The sequence below is a fragment of the Takifugu rubripes genome, chromosome 2 (assembly GCF_901000725.2).
Source record: "Takifugu rubripes chromosome 2, fTakRub1.2, whole genome shotgun sequence".
Lineage (NCBI taxonomy): Eukaryota > Metazoa > Chordata > Actinopteri > Tetraodontiformes > Tetraodontidae > Takifugu > Takifugu rubripes.
In genome coordinates, this window is record NC_042286.1 from 4,525,130 (window position 1) to 4,545,965 (window position 20,836).

The 20,836-nt window shown below is 47.1% G+C and overlaps 1 protein-coding gene and 1 long non-coding RNA gene across 4 annotated transcripts; one reads left to right on the forward strand and one right to left on the reverse strand.

The window, feature by feature from the left end:
- Positions 1-4: 4 nt before the first annotated feature.
- On the reverse strand, positions 5-16,450 carry mta1 (metastasis associated 1). Of its 3 annotated transcripts, none has more exons than XM_029832632.1 (18): positions 16,088-16,450; positions 12,313-12,380; positions 11,121-11,214; positions 6,353-6,479; positions 6,201-6,264; positions 5,802-5,919; positions 5,421-5,523; positions 5,099-5,198; positions 4,642-4,830; positions 3,708-3,782; positions 3,521-3,579; positions 3,203-3,339; positions 2,983-3,134; positions 2,186-2,375; positions 2,015-2,104; positions 1,775-1,930; positions 935-1,080; positions 5-778 (listed from the first exon to the last, which is right to left on the reverse strand). In XM_029832632.1, the coding sequence occupies exons 1-17, from the start codon at positions 16,113-16,115 to the stop codon at positions 971-973; spliced, it is 1,860 nt and encodes a 619-aa protein (XP_029688492.1). In that variant the 5' UTR covers positions 16,116-16,450; the 3' UTR covers positions 5-778; positions 935-970. The 3 variants fall into 3 exon arrangements, with proteins under 3 accessions (XP_029688492.1, XP_003962437.1, XP_029688493.1); XM_003962388.3 differs by having other exon boundaries at positions 930-1,080; positions 16,088-16,449; XM_029832633.1 differs by lacking the exons at positions 11,121-11,214; positions 12,313-12,380; positions 16,088-16,450 and adding an exon at positions 8,006-8,408 and having other exon boundaries at positions 930-1,080.
- LOC115248819 (uncharacterized) lies at positions 15,674-18,431 on the forward strand. Its single transcript, XR_003887564.1, has 2 exons — positions 15,674-15,801; positions 17,797-18,431. It is a non-coding gene; the product is annotated as an uncharacterized lncRNA (long non-coding RNA).
- Positions 18,432-20,836: the final 2,405 nt, after the last annotated feature.

Genomic DNA, 20,836 nt, shown 5'->3' on the forward strand with positions numbered 1-20,836 from the left:
GTCATTTAAATTCTGCCGTCCCGCGTTAGTGTTTTCAATCCTTTATTAAGGCAATATTGATTTTTTTTGGTACAAATTATGGAAAATATTTAATATGGAATGAAAAGCATGTACAACGTCTGAAGTTGTTGACAGAAGGAAACAAATTCCATTATCTTTACATTTGTTTTAATTGCAGTATCTAAGTGTAGATGCATTACTTGTGAAAAACGTAGAAAAAACAGCAAAGTCTTTCTCAATAAGTTAAACCTCTCAGGCCCACGGCGTCGGGCCGGCTCACAAAACAGAAGATTTCCCATAAAGCAATTTAAACAAAAAAAAAAAAAAAAAAAAGTTGTTAAGGTGTGTCATGAACAAAAGTGCGTCTTCTTGCTGAATTTAACTGGTTAAAAGTACAAAGAAGGGAGAAGATGCGAGTGGCTTATTTTACAATCCTTCCACCCTTTATCCGCAGGGCTCTGCAAGCATTTTTCATGAAACTTCACAAGTTCCATCGTTTGATCGACAAACAATAAGCTGAGCTATAGTTGGTAGAAAAAAAATGATAACAACAATAATTACAATAACAGTTATAACGAGAAATGTAAGTAATAAACACGGTCCTGTACAGTCAGCCCATCTTCATCGACCAGAATAAATCAAACGGTCTTCAGCAGTGTTGACAGACCCGCTCTGCCTGATGGATGGTGGCCAGTGCGTCGCACCCTTTCGTCTTCCCTCAGCTGCCCTCGACTCTGGGTTATTGGAAAATGGTTTTCCATCGCATGTCTCCCCTCTTCTGCAACACGAGGGGTCACAGGAAGTCACATCAGGGGTCATTTATGCTCTCTGGCCTGAGCCACCAATCAAATCAAGTAGGGGGCGGGGCCTCTGGCTGCCAATCAGACATGTTCTTGTGGGTAAAAGAAGCTCAACGGGTCTTGTTTTACCTAACCTCAGGGGAGTAGAACAGCCTGCCCCCACAGAGCGCTCAGTCCAGCTCATGCACCTCGTCCTGCAGCGAGACCGACGGCCGTCCTGCGTCGCTCACCCGTTTGGCCATGATGTCCCACTGGGGCGTCAGGGATTTGGATTTAGTGCCTGCAGAAGAGCAGCAGAAGCTGAGCGCACACACAACACTGCACCAACGCAAATTGACAGAGAATTTGAATGTCATCAACGTTTCGCATTCAGACCCATCGAGTAAATAATAAAGGTCGATGTTTTGTGGTGATATAATGGATTACATTAAATAATTTTGGCGAGAGAGTCATGATTAGCAGCTAAAAGAAATAAATTAACCTAATCCTCCTAGTCTGGCTGCTTTTTAACCCAAATCTCCTGCTGGTGTTGTCCCAGCCTGAGCCTGAGGTGGGCTCAGACCGCTGGAGACGCTCCCCTCAGGATACATTCACCAAGCCCTCCGCCTCCTCCACCGCTGTTACCATGACAACACGGCCTGTAGCCTCAAGCAAATCCTGTCCTCTTCCATCGTCCCCTCTTTCTGTCTATCTCTGCCGCTCTCTCTCTTGATCTCTCAGTCTGTCTCTTCCCCCACTCTTATTTCACCCAGGGGAGGGAAAAGTGGGACGTAACCCAAAAAATAAGGAACCCCACCAAAACTCTCAAGAGCGGGGTGAGAAGTCTCTGTCCTCTTCTCTAATATTAAATTCTAAAAGCTCTGTGTGCTGTGCTGAGACACTCTGGAGCTTATTATTCCGATACCAGCAGAATTGAGTGGCCCAGTGGTGGCCAGAGTCCAAATTGGGAATAAACCCGGCGTCCCGTCACTCACCATCTAAACCGTTGTGCTGTTCATAGGTGCGTTTGCCCAGGATGGTGGGAGAGCCGTTGTTGAGGATGGGGGAGGACTTTATGGGCGTCAGGCTGCCTGTAGAAATGGACCCACCGCGAACCGGAGGGTCCGGTTTGGCTGGACGCGGATGTGCTACTGTGGAGGCAGAAGACGACTAGTTAAGAGGAGCCATCAACAGAGATGGAGGATTAAATGAAGGGAGAAGACAGACAGTCACACCTAGATACCGAACCACAGATTCCAGAGGCTTACGCTTCACTGGTTTCACTGGTGACGGCTTTTTAGGACTATCTGGCAACCTCAGGGCACCTTCGGGAACCAATGGGGAGGAAACTTTTAAGGAAAATGAAGGAAAGAGAACCTCAGTATAACAGATGGCCAGGTAGTTACATTCTGCCTTGATGGCGGCTGTGTTGACAGGGAGGTAGGGGTGCCTGGCCAGGTAGCCAGGCCTGATGATGTCCTGGCAGAGACGCCGCGCCATCCGCGTGAGACCCGTGGTTTGGAGGTAAAACGCCTGTCGTGTCTTCACAGCAAACTTGGGACTGCTGCTGTGCCGCAGGGGCAACCCGTGGGGGCTCTGGACACACACGCACACACACACACACAAATATCAACGTATGTAAGGAAGAGGCCTGACTGTGCAGCAAACGTTCGCAGCTTGTGTGTCATTTAGATGAGGAAACTTATTTCAGTCCCTTTTCACATGATTAACTTGTGTAATAAAGACGTGAACTTGCTCCTCTGAACCAGAGTCCAACCTCCAGTGCTGCAGAGATCGGAGAATTAATGGAACTCAAATGGTAAAAGTGAACCAACGCATGCTAATGACCAACTCCCTGTGGTGCAGGTGTCCATCGTTAGCCCAAATTAGCATAACAACAAGCAGCTGGTGACATAAAAACCACACTTAGTGCAAAACACATGCCGAGGACAAAGGGAAAACAACCTTTTATGTTGTCCTTGTTAGCATAATGCACTGAAGTTAGCTCTAGCCAACACGATCATTAAACAAGCTGTGAAGATCTGAAGAGCCACATTCAGACATTAGCATTAATGGTTTAACAGAGGTTCTCAGTGAGGTTCTGTCTACATCCATAAAGACAACTCATATAAGCATTTGTGTAGGGCTCTCTCGGAGTCATTCTCCAATGTCCCTCCATGCACACGTGTGTTTATTCATGTACCATGCTGTTGCGGTTGGGCCCAGGCCTCTCTCCCTCCAGTCTGGTCGGCATCTTCAGCCCACCGTACTTTTTCCAGTAGGTCCAACAGGAAGCACAGAGCCGACACTGCATGTTTGGGGGTCCCCACGAGTACCACTGGTAGGAGCTGCTGGCTACACACACAAGGGTCATCAATAAAATACTTCATTCAGCTGCTGAAAGCCCAAGCAGCTCAACTTACTGTAGCAACTTTCACAGGCTCTGCCGAGGCCGGGGGTCGGCCCTGAGCCTGGGGGTCCTGACCCCGCTGCGCCTGCTGCTCCGTTCAGGAGAGCTGGTTTTGTGTTGTTACTCAGCTGGTTGGGGTTCGGCTTGTTACTGGGGAAAAACAAAACAGGACCACAAAGGTGCCATTGGAAATGATTTAATATGTTCTTAGTGACACTAATATGTGGAGCGCGAGATGTGCAACAGTATGTGTTTCAACCAAAAAGCAGCCGGTTTAGTGCCAACACTTGAAATGACATTAGCACATTAAATCTGGCATTAATCTACTCACTAGTTAGGGATGTAAACCTGCTTCAACTTGCTTTCGGCCTCAGCTGCTTTTAACCGTTTCTGAGACAAACAGGAGAAACAGTTTTAGAGCATGGAAAAATAATAATGAGGATTTGTATATTTTTTAGACTTTAAAATGGAAAGAAAAAGTGATTTGGTACATATTTGACATGCAATAACATGCTCACCTGCTGTACGTATCTGTCTGTAGTCTTCCACATGTAGTAATATTCAATAATACTCGTCAGGGACTTCCAGGGTAACTGAAGACGAGGGAACAAAACAGCAGCCGTTTATTTTTCTCTAAATCTTTGTGAAAATAAAAATGACAGGAATTTTGTCCCCCATGAACTGAATGACGACAGTGAGATCCTCTCTTATTCCCACGTTGCAGTTTAAAAGTGTCAGCCAGACGCCCCACCCTTAGGAAGTGAAAGGATCTGTCAGGCAGACACCCCACCCATCATGCATCACGGTGTTGCGCTGAGTGGAGAGCCTGGGTGCAAAGGCAGCTGCACCGACGCCAGGCGGCCACCAGGTGGCAGACTGATGCCCACAGTCATGGAACAGCTCAGCAGACTCCAGCAGAAAGGCAGCTTTCTCCTGGCTTCAGTCACATTTGTCGAGTATATTTCTGTGGAATGTTCTTGCCAGATAAATACTCATTGTTTTTAGCTTTAACGCTTTTCAGTTTTCACTCGAGGCTGCCTGGGCTCTGCCTGTCCAAAACTGCTGTTGTGCTCCACACTTGTTTTGTATATAATCAACTAAATGTCTAAATGCAGCCCAAATGTCTGCAACAAAACTTTAATTCTGTGGTTTTGCGCACCCAGACGCAGTAATTATACACTTTGGTGCTCATCTCTGGATAATCCCGTGTTGCACATGTGCAGTGGACGCGACGCGCTGCCCGCTGATCACTTTACATCAGATGAATGTAAACACCAGCAGCCACTTCTTTACTGAGCTCAAACAATTTCTCAATCCGTTTCCTCCAACATTGGATGTAAAACGCCTACAGACAGCAAACCAAGATGCAAACTGGTTGGTTAATTATGGCTCATGTGTCCTGCAGCTCAACATGCTCTTTTCAACATGTTATTTCCACCGTTTTGCACTCACAAAGTCCTGCTGGATGTCGGTGAAGTCTTTGCCGTACTTCTCCAGCGCCTCCTCAAACAGGTTGGCCTCGGAGGCGCTCCACTCCTCCATTTCGTCCCTGCAGAGAACAGGTCCTCCCTGAGGCACCAGCGCCGCGATGGCCCGGGTCATGTCGTAGCCAGTGGCGTGGAGCGTGTCCATGGCGTGAAACTGTAACGCCAGGCAGAAACAGGCTTCACAGGCTTGCTACAGTTCAAGTCACCCTGAGCCGTTTCTGATTGCTCATGTGTGCAACAGTGCAGCCAGAAGCCCTCTGCTCTATGTTTAATATATGAAGACAAGATCTGGGGCAGAATAGAATTGCACCGAACTACAAGTGCTTGTTAGCGACGCGCAGAAACAGCCTGCAACAACGCAACGTTTTCTTCATTACTGCTACACATCCCACCCATGTCTATGGCCTTTGTGTGTATCTCACCAAGGTGATATCTCTGGAGGCTGCGGCGGCACTCATATGAAGGCTGGGCTGTCGGACAGAACTGCTGCAGTCCAAGGCTCTGGCAAATGTACCGACTGATCTGTGGGACACAGGCAATAGAAATGACAACATTCTGCCAGAGATTAGCATTCAGCTAAGATAACGGTCCCTCACTCCCTGCCTGGAACTGTAACACAACCTGCCTGTAGACTTAGCATATTTTGCATGTCAATGGTAGAGATCTGTTGCATGATTTCTCCATTATTGTCTACCATCTATTCTATTCTACCAGTCTACCATCTACACTTCTGTATTGACGTACCGAGCTACTACCAGGAACTGGTCAATCTGCTTCTCTGACAGCGAGCTGGAGGGCTCCCAGATTTTCTCCTCCAGTTTCTCCAGGTCTCTTTCATCTTCTTCACCTTTAAGAAAATGCAGTTGTTTGACGTGAGCACGAGCGGTCAAGAAAATCATGTGTTGGTTTAAAATATGCAGGTGTTGTGTCTAATAAACAGTAGTAGTCGGAAAAGGAGAGGGCTGTAAAAGTGCCTGGCCAAAAAAAACAGCAGGTCCGCCAGAGCTTCGAACGCTCGGAACAGAATTTCATTAACTGCTGATGGAGAGCAAATACCCCTGCAGGCAACAAAAAAACATCCACTACTACGCAAACAAACTCCGTCATTTAACGCACCCAACATACCTTCTTTAAGGAGATCCGTGATGTCTGCCTGGAATTTGTTCCCGACGCGGATCTCACCTTTATCGGCAAGAAGGGTCTTTTGCTGCGGGTCATATACCAGCGAGTAGAAAAAGGCATCCTGGGAAATGCAGTTGGCAGGGAGGTGTGAGAGGACGGAGTGAAAGGAAGAGGAAGAGAGGAGCAGAACCACATCAGCCTGTGTGTGTGCGTGCATGTACTTCCCCCCCTCTGCTAGTCTCTTGTCTCCTCATTAGCGTACGTGAAAAGAACATTCTGGGTCAACACGCTGAATTATTCATCTGGAAACAAGTATCTCCTAATTTGTAAAACCCTCACACAGACTACTCTTCTTAGATTATCCTGAAAACACACCAAATGCCACAGTGTGATTTCACTTACTTCTCTGTCCAGGTACGACTTCAGCGCTTCTGTCTCGTTCAGCAGCGTCACGCAGCACTTCCCCCTGCAGGAAGACAGAATGATCCCTAAACTGTGAGCTCAGACATCCAGAGATGGAGGTAACACCCAGAAATGATGGTAGAGACACAAACCTGATGTGTGTGGCAGGTAAAGACTCCAGCTGGCGCGACAGGAAGAGCTCTCGGTGCCTGAGCTGGTGCTTCTGTTTCTCAGGGAGGTTCACCATCTCCGGATTCTCCATCTCCTCCTCCAGCTCTCCTAAAGGTTAACATAGGGAAGGTGGGACATGCATGCATCAGATGAGGCAGAACAATGATGTCCACGGGGAAAGTAGGAAGAAAACTGAATGCACACGCAGCTGCTGCGGTCTGCAGTGCACGATGAGCAGATCTAAAGAACACTTGATGAGTCCGAACAATGAGCTCCCTGTGGAGAGAGTCACATCTAGAGACATAAGTCAGCGTGAGACTAGCATGCATGCAGGTTAGCAGGAAGCAAGAGCTGTCTTAGAGATATGAAGTACATATGAGAACATGGGATTATTAAAAAAAAGCCCCAAAAAAATCTACCCCAGAAGAAGAAGATCTGATTTCATTAGGAATTAAAGTTGGCTGTAGGTTCTTTCAAAAAAATGGAAAAAATAAAAATCACAGAAATGAATCTTGATGGTCAGAATCACATGAGCTACTTCAGGGCAAAAGTAAACTGCAACAGTGATTAAAAATGGAAAAACACCAGCAGAGATTTGAACTTTCTTCAAACGGTCCTAAAACGTTGAAGGAGTGATGAAAAACCCAAAAGGACCTCTGGACTCATCGCCCACAGGTTAGCGACATCCCTACCTTCCACGTATGTGAAAGAAAGAAGAACGTGAACACAAAAGAATGAAGGTGGAAGCCAAGAACAGCTCCAGAGAGACCAGACAGGCGAGAAGAGTGACAAAAGTACGACAGAAGCATGAGAAGAAGAAAGGCTTAAGAACAGTGAGACAGAATGGAGGAGGGGGTGAATAGAGAAATCAGCTGGCAGAGCGGGAGGAGGACAGACAAAGACATGCGGAGGGAAAGCTGGAGACACGAGCGGAGAGACGACGCAGGCCGCGGAGCGAGCAGAGAAAGACAGGAAGGAGGCGGCCGGTTCATTTGGAGTTTCATTAGAGGGAGCGAGACAGGGGAGAGGGAGACGGGGAGCAGAACAAAAGCAATCAGGGGATTTGCAGGAGGAGGCACGTGTGGCCAAAAATCAATAAGTCCTCCCTCAGTCAGCACCCAGCAGACACAATATCAGCAGCACCGATAAACACACACATCCCAAAATTACAGCTCAGCAATAAGACTTCATATATCAGACATATATGGTAACATTTCAGCATTACACACATTGGTTCTGCTCCCGTTTAACCAGCCCGGAATCGCTACAAAAGCACAACTAATCGAATGAAATTTAAATGCAAACAGTTTTTCTATTTGTTAAAAGGCGCACAATAGGATTTCAGCAGGTAAATAAATACGAAAGAGCAAACTTTCAGCCTGTGCGTGAATTTTAACAGGAGGGTTATTTTTGGAGGAGAGAGACCGAGCGGGAGCGTCTGCAACGAGAGAGCAACACGAAAAAAGGAATTTAAAGAAAGTCAAAGGTTCTGGTTAAACATGGGTGAGAGACGGCGGTAAACACCACGCTCCCCTCGCACATTAGCACTTAATTGTGTCTTTGTCTGCTTTTTTTTTTTTTTTTTTTTGCAGACTGCGTGTAGTAACTCTGCAAATGCTGATTACTATTATTACCTTAATCTGTCTCCAAAACGTCAGCCAACCTTGAAATCACGGAGCCTGATGCTCAAGCAGCCATTTAGAGTGTTTGGTTTCCTCTTCATGTTACAGAAACGAGGAACAAAAGAACTCATTAGCAGTGTTATGGTGTTCAGCCACTTCAGAAGCAAGCTATGTATCCTTATTGTGTCTATTCTTGAACTAGTTCAGTGTATTTAACACATAGTAGATGGGAATATTTATTATTCTACCATTTGTGTGTGTGTGTGTGTGTGTAGTGGTGGGAGTGCGTTATCTTGTACAGATTGACGAAGCCTTGGAGGCAAAAATGTGATTTGTGGTTTTGGGTTATATAAATAAAATTGACTTCACTTATGAGTCGATTCTCAGTGTGTGAGTGTTCGAACACACACACACACACACACACACACACACACACACACACACACACACACACACACACACACACACACACACACACACACACACACACACACACACACACACACACACGCGCACACACACGATTATGTAGTGGTTGATCACTTGGCTGGCTCTTCCAACTGGCCCCTGGCTGTGTGTCCTCAAATAGCAACTCAACTTCCCAACCCCAGTCCCTCTCCTCTCCTCTCCTCTGAGCCAATCTCCTGGCAGTGCACCTACCCCCGGACTCTCTACAAATTGCCTCTCCATCTCACCTGTCCCAGCCAATTATCAATTATTGATGAATGGGTCCCCTTACAGGGATGAGAATCTGCGATGGGAGGGGAAGCAGACCCAGAAGTGGGGCTGGGGTTGATGAGAGAGAAGCAGACTGTTATTACTCTGACAGACTGACTACAACTCTAGGAGGTAGGGTCAGGGGTCAGGGGTCAGGTTGAGTTAGTTCCTTTAGTTCTTCCAGTGATCTGTGATGAAAATAATCTGAATACATGTATAATATATTCAGTGGAAACACTGAATTCAATTATATCTGCATTTAAGCATGAATCTAACACCTGTGCTTCATGTGCGTTTTTGTTTGCAGCGTAGAAAAATTCCAAGCCATCAATCCACTTTTACACTGCAAACCTGCGGTCTCCACGCTGCTCGGGCCCAATCGATACCGAGATAAGGATTTGGTTGATACAGCCCTGCCCTGACTCCCATAATAAATGAAGCCATTCCGATGATGTCTTTGCTTTCACCTGGAGTTCATGTTCTAATGTAGGGGTTCAGCAGAAAAAGACATCTGTTCTGTTGAAACAGCAGCAACATTAATAATAATAATAATAATAATAATAATAATAATAATAATAATAATAATAATAATAATAATAATAATAATAATAATAATAATAATAATAATAATAATAATAATAATAATAATAATAATAATGATCTTTAGTGCAGGTGGAAGCTGGTAAATTGAATCCAGTCAGTGCAGTTGGCCTGACAGAAAGAAGACAGTTCCAACATCAGGAAAGGGGCTGTTGCTGGTTATCATTATGGCTAACAAGACATTATAAGATGCCCAGTCACATAATGCCTCATCGTTTAAGCCAAACACAGACAGGTGAAAAGGAAGCAGCAACACAAAGGTGAGGAGATGGTGTCAACGTAAAGAGAAGCTAGCAGCAACACTATAGTTACTTCACTCGCGCACTGATCTGCCTTCATCAGTTGTGTTGTCATGTTAGCGGTAGTTAAATAAGGCATCTCTGAAGCAGAAAAGGAATTGAGTCATGGAAAATTCAAACGCCTGAAGGGGGGGAGGCAGGGCCGTGAGACGCCAAGTCCGCTATAGATGCCGACCACTCAGGAGGCTGCTTTCCTCACGGAGGAGGGCCTAACGCAGGGTTCGGAGGCCCCGCCGAGGGTGTGCTCAAGATTTCTGCAAGCAAAATATTTGATCAATGACTCACAGCGCACACACATGAAGGTTCACATGCACAGGAACACACGCTCGGCCGCCATTCTCCAATGGCCCACGTTGAGACTGAATTAAATGGGGCCTTTCGGCGATTCGGGCAGCAGGACTCAGTGGTGGAAGTCCAGGATGCATTTATGAGGACACATGACCACTCAGTCGCACAGTCACTTTGACACAGGCACACACGCACACAGCCACGCTGAGCTTCAGCCACAGAAACACAGGCAGGATACGGCCCACACCCATATGGTGCACAGTCTGCCCTGCCATGCATTCCTGTGAACGTCTGAGCGCCCCTTACCCAAAGTGAAGCTGGCAAGCACAGCTAACAGGCGTTCGTATGCTAGCAACAGCTATATGAACCCAGAACACAGAGCTAATGCTCAGCTGCGAGGCTTGAGCCAACTTCCTTCACCGTCTTGCTAAATACACCAAAAGCTCGGACTGAATTAAATGCATTGCACGAGAAAAAGGAGGAATCAATAACAATAAACTGATGCTGTCTGGTTCAGACACGCTGAGACCTCACACATACACATAAACCGGCAGAAGGTTACAGAGAGTGTTGCACACTGGAGAAGCCTTTAGCATGTTTCTAACATAACGAGGCCTTACCTTTGAGTGCAACAGGCTAACCGTAGCTACCCAGAGACTAGTTTTATCAGTAAACTGCAGTCACTCTATCAGTTGTGGTATTCTGGAGCGAGGCCCTGAAGGCAACATTTCCAGGTGACTACTGTGGAGGTGACCTTTGCGTTCGGGCAATTCTGAAGCACCCTTCAGCCTCAAGTGACTTGGTTGTCTACCGCTCGCAGTCTCTCTGGATAATCAATAACTATTAACACTGACCCTGACTGCTCCCCCATTCATAAGTAATCCAACTATTCCCGATACTGTGTGATACATTTTAGTCTCTTGGCAAAGTCAGACGTAACACGAGTGTGTAAACACAAGAGAACAGCCACAGCCGCCACTTGATAAATGACACTGTTGCATTCAGGTCGAGCAGAGGCAAAGCTGGAGTCTGGGCCGGGTACTGGCGGCAACGCTGCAAAACTCCATCCCATCTTCTCAGAAAATAAAAAGAGGGTTTCTTTGCAGTTCGGGGCACTTATACATCTACCAGATGCAAGAGGAGTGTAGAGGGGGGTCAAAAGGAATGGATTCAAATCTTTGCTGGCATGTTTTCTGACAGCAGGGTTGCGGTCGGCCACTTACTTGCATGTTTGTCTGCCAGGGCGATGAGTGTGCCGGGGATGTCCCTGCGCCGGTAAAAACACACCACTTTGGCCTCCACGTTCCCATTGGCTGTCTGCAAACCAGAGACAATTGGCGTTACCACGGCAACAAGTGGTGCTGCGCACGGCATACTCGCGCGTTGGCGTGCACGTACGTAGACCCGCAGATCCGGAGATGAAAGGAGCAGAAATGAGGCTACTTCTTAATAGCCGAAGACGCAGCGCAAGACTCCGACCGGTCTCCGAAACTGAGAAGCGCGGTGCGTTCAGGGTCACGTTAGTGTGCGCTTCCTCAACTGTGTGTTGATACAACATTGTTTTAAAACAAGCAAACGTAGTCTCATGGAGCCCGGCACTTGAAGAGAAGGATGGCACCGCCCAAGATTAGCAGTCAATAGGGCTTATTTACCAATTGATTGGAACCTTTTCACTGCTTACAGTGAAGGACAATGGAATAATAGACTATAAACTGTTGTATTGATGAGCTGCAGCACTTTATAGTGTTACACATCACTGACCAGTGAAGAAGCAGAAATGTGCGCGCCAGAGTGGAGAGATGGGGATAAAGTGTTGAATGAATGCAAAGCAAAGGGCTCCGTTTAGTTTTAGCTCTGCTGTTCAACATGGAACAGGAAACAAACCTGAGGACCAACAGATGAACTGAGATTAACGATGCGGTTGATTTCAGACGGCTTCTCCTGAGAGGTTCCCCTTAAAAGCTCAGACTGACCTGTTGTCAACATTTACCTTCCGAGTCATTGGCACGTTACACAATATAACGAGTGTCTTTCTGTTACATCATAATTACGTGGATTTAATGGCTAAAAGGTCAACGGCGTGTTTTTGTTGGGAGGTGTAATTTAAACCCGCAGGACATAATTCACGTCCGTTCGACCAAAACATCCCAATCTGGTTGGCTCTGGCCCAAAAATCAACACTTCCGAAACACTTGTGGGGATGAATTTGCAACATCTTGCAGGTTAAACAACTAAATACAATGAATCAGAGTTTTTGTCCCAGTCGGTCGTCCCAAACCCTCCCGACGGTGATCTCCTCCGCGCCGTCTCCTACCTTAATGAAGATAAACACAAAGCTCCCCGAGGAGCAGAGACTGACAGGAGCAGTCAGAAGAGAAGCCGCTCCATGCTTAAAGCCAACATGCACACACTCACCTTGTTCAACTCCTCTATCCTCCTGATCAGCAGTGGGTTGCTGGATGAGTTCTCAAAATAAACATAATCTGCAGAAGGACAGCGAGGAGGACGAGGGGGGAAAGGAACGAGGAGGAGGAAGGAGAGAAGAGAAATGTCAGAGGTCACCGGGATGTGGAGGGCCGAGTTCCACTTGGACCGTGATACAACATCGACACTCATGAACATATACCACATGTTTAAGTGATTCATTATATACAAGGAGATGCAGCGGTAGAGAGTGACACACACACGCACACACACACACTAAATCCACCTGGCTCTCTGTTCAGGTTGTAGCCCTGTGTCTCCTTTGTCTCCCCCCATGTGCTGTGTGTTTGCATTTGTGTGGGTGTGTATGAGAGACTGCAGCTTTACCAGGCATGTTTGATTCTACCATGCACTCCAGTGTGTATGTGGTTCCTGGCACCGCTCCAGGCCCATTGGAGGCTTAGCTCTCACCAGGATGTCCCCGCAGGCCCCCGTCTTGGTAGGGTGCCTGGTCTAAGCGCTGCATGAGTCTTGGCTGAGTGCTGTCAGATTATACCCCACAGTTGGAAGGTTGCCTGGAGGCGGAGCTACCCTTCCTTTACCGAGAAAGCCTACCCCCCCCCCCCCCTTGACCCAAGGGGCAAATGATGGCCCCTTGCAACGTGCACCGGCTTCCATTACATGTCCAGAGCCTCCTTTGTCCAACACGTACAGCCTGCTCTCATCGTGGCGCTACCTCGTGTGAATGACTGCCAAAAATCAACAACAAAAACCAAAAATCCACCCACAAAAAGCGTTTGAGTCTTCCATCTTTGGGGGCTGCTGAGCCAGCTCACAAATAAACACAGAAGCTGCACCAGCCATATCACACAATGATAATTTCATCCTCTCGGTTAAGGACACCCAAAATACACCATGAGAACTTTTAAAGTGATGCAGCCCCACTGTCCTGGTGCAGCTTGGGTGTGGAACTGTGTGGAAAGTTCAAGCGTTCAAATCAGGGATGACGTATTTAATGAAGGTGCCTTTTCCTCCGCTTGGGATTACACAGCGAGCGGAAAGAAAAAGCAAATATGGGTCACAGAGGTGAAGGCTGAGGGTTGGCGTCTCCACCGTACGAGGAGCTGAATCATGGTCGATGGCAAGCTGGAGAGGAACTCAAAATGAGAGCATGAGAAAAGAGAGAAAGGGCCTGAAGGCACCAAGTGCTGAGCAGCGTCACTCACTCTCCCCATTTCCCATCAGCCCTCTCCACGTCCATACGCCCATATCCGATTCTCCAGCCTCCATTCCTGGTGTCAGCCAATAGACGGGCTCATGTGATGTCACAGTGCAGTTGAATTCTGCGTAAGCCAATCCAGGCGCGTTACCGGGCCCAAAAAAGAGAAAGTCGGCTGGGCTGATTCAAACCAGGCCAAAGAGAAACCGACATTCAGACACCGATGGAGAGACGTATGCACACAAACCAGCGCCGCAAACTTTGCCCGAGTTTTAAGTCTTATGAGTAACAAATGAAGACCGTACGCTTTGGGTGGCTAATTCCGTAATAAACAAAGACACGTGTATTTTTGGCATTCTCATAGGTGAATTGAGAAGGGGTGTACGGCCACAGGTTACTATGGTAATGGCAGACCCCATCAGATCTCACCTACAGGTGTCCTGATGGAGCCCGGCACAGCTGCACGCACCGCCGACAGGCAGCCGTCCGCGCCGTTTCCAGACGCCGTGGCGTTTCCGCTGGCCTCGGGGACAGCGAGCAGGTAAAAGAAGAGAAACCCTATCCGCTCTATAACTGTCAGCCATGGAGACAAGCAGTGACACGCTACCATCTAAAATAAACTGTGGCCTCAGTCTCCCATCTCTGCCGCCGCTGCAGAACTTTTCCTCGCTGCTTTGGCCTTGAAGGACGACATAAAGACGCTTAGATGGCGGCAAGGAACCGGTGAGAGGCGGCAGCGTGGGAAATTAGCAGCAGCCACCAGCTAAATAAAGAGTGGGCACACTGGTCTATTTGTAAACACTACAATACATCCTAGCTAGCTGCCAAAAGAAATGTGGACACTGACGTTAGCGGGTCGAGGGTTCCGACCAAAAGCACGGCATCTTCATCAGGAAATTCTCTTAACGCCACCCTCTCTTCACGTCCAGTATCGAGCTAACGGGACTCCCTGTAGCTTCCTGTCCCGTACGGCCCGTACGGCCCGTGTGCTTCAGCGGAGGCAGGGGAAGAGTGGCGTGTGGCCTGCGCAGGTTAAACAAAGACACCGGGGCCCGTGGAGACAGCTTTGTCCACCGCTTATTCACAAGGGAAGTGACTGCTTTTCTAAGACGATGCGGCATTGTCTCGCCACCTTTAAAGAGCTTTGCTTTGTTCTGATGTGAAGTCGATTAGAATGCTCATTTTCCTTCTGAACTGCCTCGACGTGAAAAGAAAGACAGCTGTAAATATCAGAAATGTTATCCAGGTGATTCCTTTAGTTTAGAGGACGAAACAACATACAGGAGCTAAGGGATTTCTACAATTTCAGCCCTTGGATGAGTTAAAAAAGCGAACTATGTGCGTGCTTGGCATGGCGTGGATGTTCATACATCCACTTTGTAACAACAGTAGTGATGTTTTTGCTGCCTACAAGTCAAAGTCTCATCACTCAACAACAGTTTGAAGCCTTAACCAGAACGGTACGATCCCAATAAGGTGGCATACGGACAAAAACGGGACGCATTAAGAGCAGCAACAGTGTTACACTGGTGACAAGCACCTGCACAGGTAGCAAAGTTTACATTTATTTAGCTTAATTTACGCTAAATATACAGGACGGACCGGCAGCGATGCATTATGGGACTTTTCCGGCTTTGCCAGTTAAAGTTTTGCATCACGGTGCAGGAAGACGCAGACTTAAAGAACATTAAAATAGCTGCTAGGTAACGTCACCGAACCCATCTAAAGAGTCAAAGATTAAAGTCAGCGTCCATCTGAGCTTTTCACCCTGACGTTACCGTCTGAACGTGGGCCCATGAAGGGCAGCCGTGCAGCCTGAAATGATCCAATAATGATGCTATTCCTGCAGGTGAACTTGGCCACACGGCCTGTCTTGCTTCCTCCTCTCCATCGATAGATCGTTGACACCCAGTGGCCCAGTTTGATCCCTCTCCCACCGCCCTCAGCTAAACTGGTGTGTGACAGGAACTCCAGGAATATCAGCACTGAAGGGAATTCAGGTGGGAATGGTGCACAGCCTCTGATGAAGGAGCATCTTCAACTACCTATAACTCGACTCGGCTCTTCCCCCCAACTTTTTCAATAAAAGCATCATCTTGGTGATGCTTTTATCACACACACACAAGCGTGCACGGAGCACCGAGCAACTCTCCCCACAGCTGATCCGGGTGGGAAAAGTACCTGGAAACTTTTGCTATATGATCGCCATTAAAACGCACAGGGACGCCGTGCACGATGGCTTCGGATGCAGCTGCGTGATTGTGAGTAGTTTTGGGATGGAAACACAAGTTCCAACAACCGAAAGAGCCAGGAAAAGCGATCGTGTACGCGGACCGCTCTTCATCCTCCTCTTCCTCCTCCTCCTCACCATCATTTGTGTAGCACAAGGCTCTTTAGCTTTAGGGAATTATGGAAGGAAGGACACCAACCACGCTTTGGAAATACATTTTAAAGAAAAGGGAGAAAAAGCCCAGCGGCTCAGCGCAGCGAGTCCACCGTATAAAGACTTCCACGGAGGTTCTGCGGCGTTACTCCCCTCCACCTTACCTCCAACCCGGTACATGTTCGCTGCCATGACTGCCCCCGGTCCCTGGCTTCCTCTCCAGGTAGAGGGGTGGCTCTCTTCGCTCTCTCGCCAACGGAGCTGTAACAGCACTGCCGCCGCTGTGTGTTGGAAAATGGTGGATCGATCGATACGAAACAGACCAGCCGATGAGCCTTAAAGAGACAGTGCGCCTTATTTCCGAACCGCACGTCCGGCGGTATTTTGGGGGGACAAGTACGGTTGAAAAGGGGGACAATTTGACGCTTTATTCGGTAGCTTTAGCCGTTAGCTCCTGGCAGAAACGCAGCTAAATAACTGCGCCACAGCTTTTCTCTCGCGCGACGTCGCGAGCTCGCCAGAACCCGACGTTACACGGTTACGTTACTAAAGTAACGTTACTCCCCCGAGTAATTACTCGCTGGTTCTTTTTTATATTATTTTTCCGCTCAGCGGCTCTTTTTATTCAACAATTGAAGCAGGAAAGGCTGCCTGCGTTGCCAGGCGCCTTCTGAAGCTAACTTAACAACAATCTGAACTTCTTTCAGCAGCAAAAGTCTTGAGATGACTCTGAATTCGATTTAGGGTCGATTTCGTCAGGCCAGGTGGACACCCCGTGGAGCTATTGTTGCAAAGAGAGGCTAACATTTCATTAATTTAAGAACACTTTCTTCAGCCACGGCTAGCCCCTGTTTGAGTAGCAGCTAACTTTGAAAAGAGAATAAAAGAAAGAGAAATGGCACCTGGTCAAACTCACACTACTTTTCCACCCATGTAGTAAAGGCTGCATGCGTCTAGTAAATATGCTCAGCCAGAACCAGATTCTGTGTTGACATATCTGCGTCGTAGTGGTGTACTGTCATCGTGTTTATTTATACATTACGATGCATGCCCGATAGCTGCACAGCATGCAAGGGGAGAGCAGGAGGTACCAGATTGACCATTATTATGGGAAACCTGGGCATTTTGGCGGTATGACAGCGAGGTGGAAGGCCATCAAGCTTATTGCATCACCTTCTTAGTTAAAACTATGGACCTGTGAGCAAATACAAAGCGGCATTCTGTAACCTGGCACGACCTTTTTGTGGAATAATGGGAGTTTTGTGTTGCAACAAAGATTTCACTGTTTTCCTGTTAAACCTCAAACCAGAAAGGCTCTCCTTGGGTATAATAAAATAATGTACAGCCTGGCAAAGGGGAGCGCGCTGCTGCTGTACGAGGGACACTGGAGTCGTCTGGGTGCCTCTGTACTGTAGGAATGCTGTGGTGAAGGCTACATCTGATCTATACCATATGGAAGCCTCAATTACGGTTTCCTCACACAGGGGACTACAGTCTGCAGTCACATGGCCGCTTTAAGCCAATGGTGTGTGCGTAGCGCACAGAACGCTCTACTGCTCGATGTGCAGACTTAATGCTGGCTCTGTGCTGCATTGGAGGGCTCCTTCATTGTGTCCCGAGGGCAACGGCTGAATGTTGCTTTACGTTTTCGGCTCCATTCTTACAGCCTGTTTCGGATGCAGACCTTAAATTGCTGAAGACATTTTAAAATAACACAGACTTTCACAAAATGAGAGGGAAACAAACGGAAACTAGTCCTCAACTTAAAAGATGTCACATCAGCAGTGTTGCCTTGTGTTTGGGGAACTTTTTTGACAGCGCGGCTGCTTGTTGCCGCGCAGATGTTCTTTTAAGATCCGCGTTCTTCCTCCAGATGTTGCTGTGCTCGGGACAGCGAGTGCAGGTGTTCTCCCTGATGCATCTGAAGATAGATTGGCTGCAGCACAACGAATGCAGAACCTCCCCTCGGCTTGGTTGCGGTCCCAGAGGATGACCTCTGACAGCCTGCATCCCCACCTCCTGCAATTCTCCCACATCTCCCACCCTGTTTCTTTCCTCACATGAAGCAGGAATTGCAACAAAGAGATGTCCAGGTTACCAAATGGCCTATTACAGGAACATTTTTCATGTTTCTGGGGCAGCTTCAAAAATAACTGAACCATTGTTTTTCAAATATTGGGGAGTAAACTATTTTGATTCTATAATTAATATATATTGCAATGCTCATATGTTTTTAAAGGGCTGTAATGTAAACAAAAGACCTTTTTGTGAAAACCTGCTCAGAAAAGCAGATGTCTGACAGCTTGTAATGTTTAGCATCAGACGACAGGGGGCAGTGTGGCCTCGCTTTTGACGCGGAGGACGCCGAGACAAAGGAAACGCCAGTCACGTGATCACCTCTAAGGTCAAACCTTGAAAATTGCTCCATTGTCAGTCTTAAACATTGTAAACAGCCAAAAGTTAACTACAAATAAAGCAGAAAATAATATAGTTGTGATTTTAGAGGGAAATATAAACGTGTGCACGTGTGGTGTTTGGCCTAAATTACTTTATTTTAAATTCATTTTATTGTGACGATTAACTCAAGCAGATTAAAAATAACTGTCAACGCGTGTCTTTGCCCCTAGGCACGCTGATGTATGTCGGCCAGCAGGGGGCAGTACTCGCACAGGCGCTCTGGTCCTCGGTAATGAAGGAGGGACAAGGGTCAGGCAGATAACTCTTCAGTTGTCATTCAGTTATTGATGTTGGATGTAAGATAGGTCACAGGTGAACCCAGACTGTTGCCATGGTAGCATTCTAGTAACAAAGAGCACTACACATAACACATGCTAACACTCGCAGATTCTTTGCAGGCCCCACCTTGCACGGGAATCTTGCCGCCAAGCATCTTCTCTCCACCGCAAGTCCATTTGCCAACATCGCCAGGAGCCGCCAGACATAGGCAGCTGATTTTCCTGTCAAACAGCTGGTGAACCACCAAAATGCATCTCCATCTTCAGACAGAGATGGTGGAGCCTGAGAGGGGCGCCCTGGCAGTTGGTGAAAAGACTGGCTGGCACGGGGGGGGGGGGAGGGCTGCCATAGTCTGAAATAAGAAAAGGAATGAGAGGAATGGCAGAAGGCATCAAGACGACGTGTGCTGGATTTCTTTCCAGCAGGAAGGGAGCCGCACCAGCTGAGGCCCAGAAGAAAGAAGAAAGGCACTTACAGCCTGATTCCATATTTAGCCATCAGAAACGCATCACCCACTGTGCACCAATTAGAAAATTAGAACATGGTCTTAAAAATCAAAGTTTGACTCTTAAAAGACGTAACAAGCACTCAAAACAGGAGGAGATCTGGGAGTGTATGATGTGTTTTTCCACTGTGGCACCACCCGTGTTCACAGGGTCTAATTATACGCTGCGCTTTTCTTTACATCTACAGAAACAAACCGTTGTTGTGTTCGACTCAGACCCAAGCTACTGTGGCCTGAGACAGTCGGCCTGTGTGGATGACTTTCCAGAGCTCAGACAAAAATTTAGGCGAGCAGTTTTCTGTATGGAATCATTTACTCACTGAAACTAATCTACATTAAATCCATGAATGACCCGGAAGATGCTTTTGGAGGGTTTGTGTAACGCCCTTTCTCATAGCCATGGTGAGTCTATAAAAATAGAACTGTTACTGAATAAATAATTTATATTCCAAATAATGACACAAAGAACTTCAGGGTCATCAAAAAGCATCATCAGTGTGGCCCAGTTATAGCCTCATTTATTAACAGTTGACCTTTTATACTGTCCTTTTTGTCTACCTTTATAAAATACGGGCGCAAAAATATCAAAACTAAGAAAAGCTAATCTATGTAGCATTCATACATATCATCAGCTATTTTCACCCAAGCTTATTTGCTAACAATGTTTCCTGTATTTGTACTAAAATGAAGCAAACCAGTGAAGAAAACAAGTCCTATCCTGCAGCTGTCCACTAGGCGGCACTAAAATCCTGTTTGTCCACAGCATACAGTAAGTTTGGTGGTCTAATCTGTAATCAGGGCACAAATGTACCATTCAAAACAGATTTGTCCCCAAAGCCAACCAAAGTGGGTGTTTTATCCCTTACATGTTCTCAAAATAGCACATTTCAATCAAAATGTCAGGAGGACGCACAGGTTGGCCGTGTAATTTCTGCTGTGAAATCACAGGGGGACTCCGAGAGACTCCAGGAGTGGGAGGATCACAGGACGTGCAAATAGAGAGATCAAATCTTCCAAAAAAATACGCGCCAGCTGCTTGGTCCACACCCACCAATCCTCTACCCTGCTTGAAATTCAGCATGCCTCATATAATGACCCATGTGCCCCTCAAGTCTTCACATGTGCAAATGTTACACTTGTGTTCTATTACCAGCTCAAATTCAGCTGTATCACCGAGAACACGCTGGGTAATGGACCAGCCTTGTCCAGAGATGTTAGCCAAATAAAACAATACACCCACACTGACAAAAATGGCATTCTGTAGAAACATAACCCCCTCCCACAGTCCCAGTGGAACTAGAATGCTTTAAAATTTGAGCAGCTTAAGAGAACCATACTGTGTTATTTAGTCTGTAACAACACTGCCGATCTGCAATCTGAATCAGGCTTCCCAGGCCCTCCTGAAAGGGCCCCGGCTGAGGCGCAGAAGGCTCCGCGTGTCTTACGCTAACATGCTAAAGACCTGGATCCATTGTTCCATCCTTCTTAGCCATCCGATAGTGTATCTCACTATTAAAATCCCACTACCAGTCTGTCACCGAGCGGATGGCTTATCATCTGCTGAGAGTGTTTAATCTCACCCCGGGCTCTGACGGAGCTAAACATAGGCTACTGTTCCTACTGAGTGTGCTGTGGGAACATTTCAATAATTAATTCTGGCTATTTTTTCCCT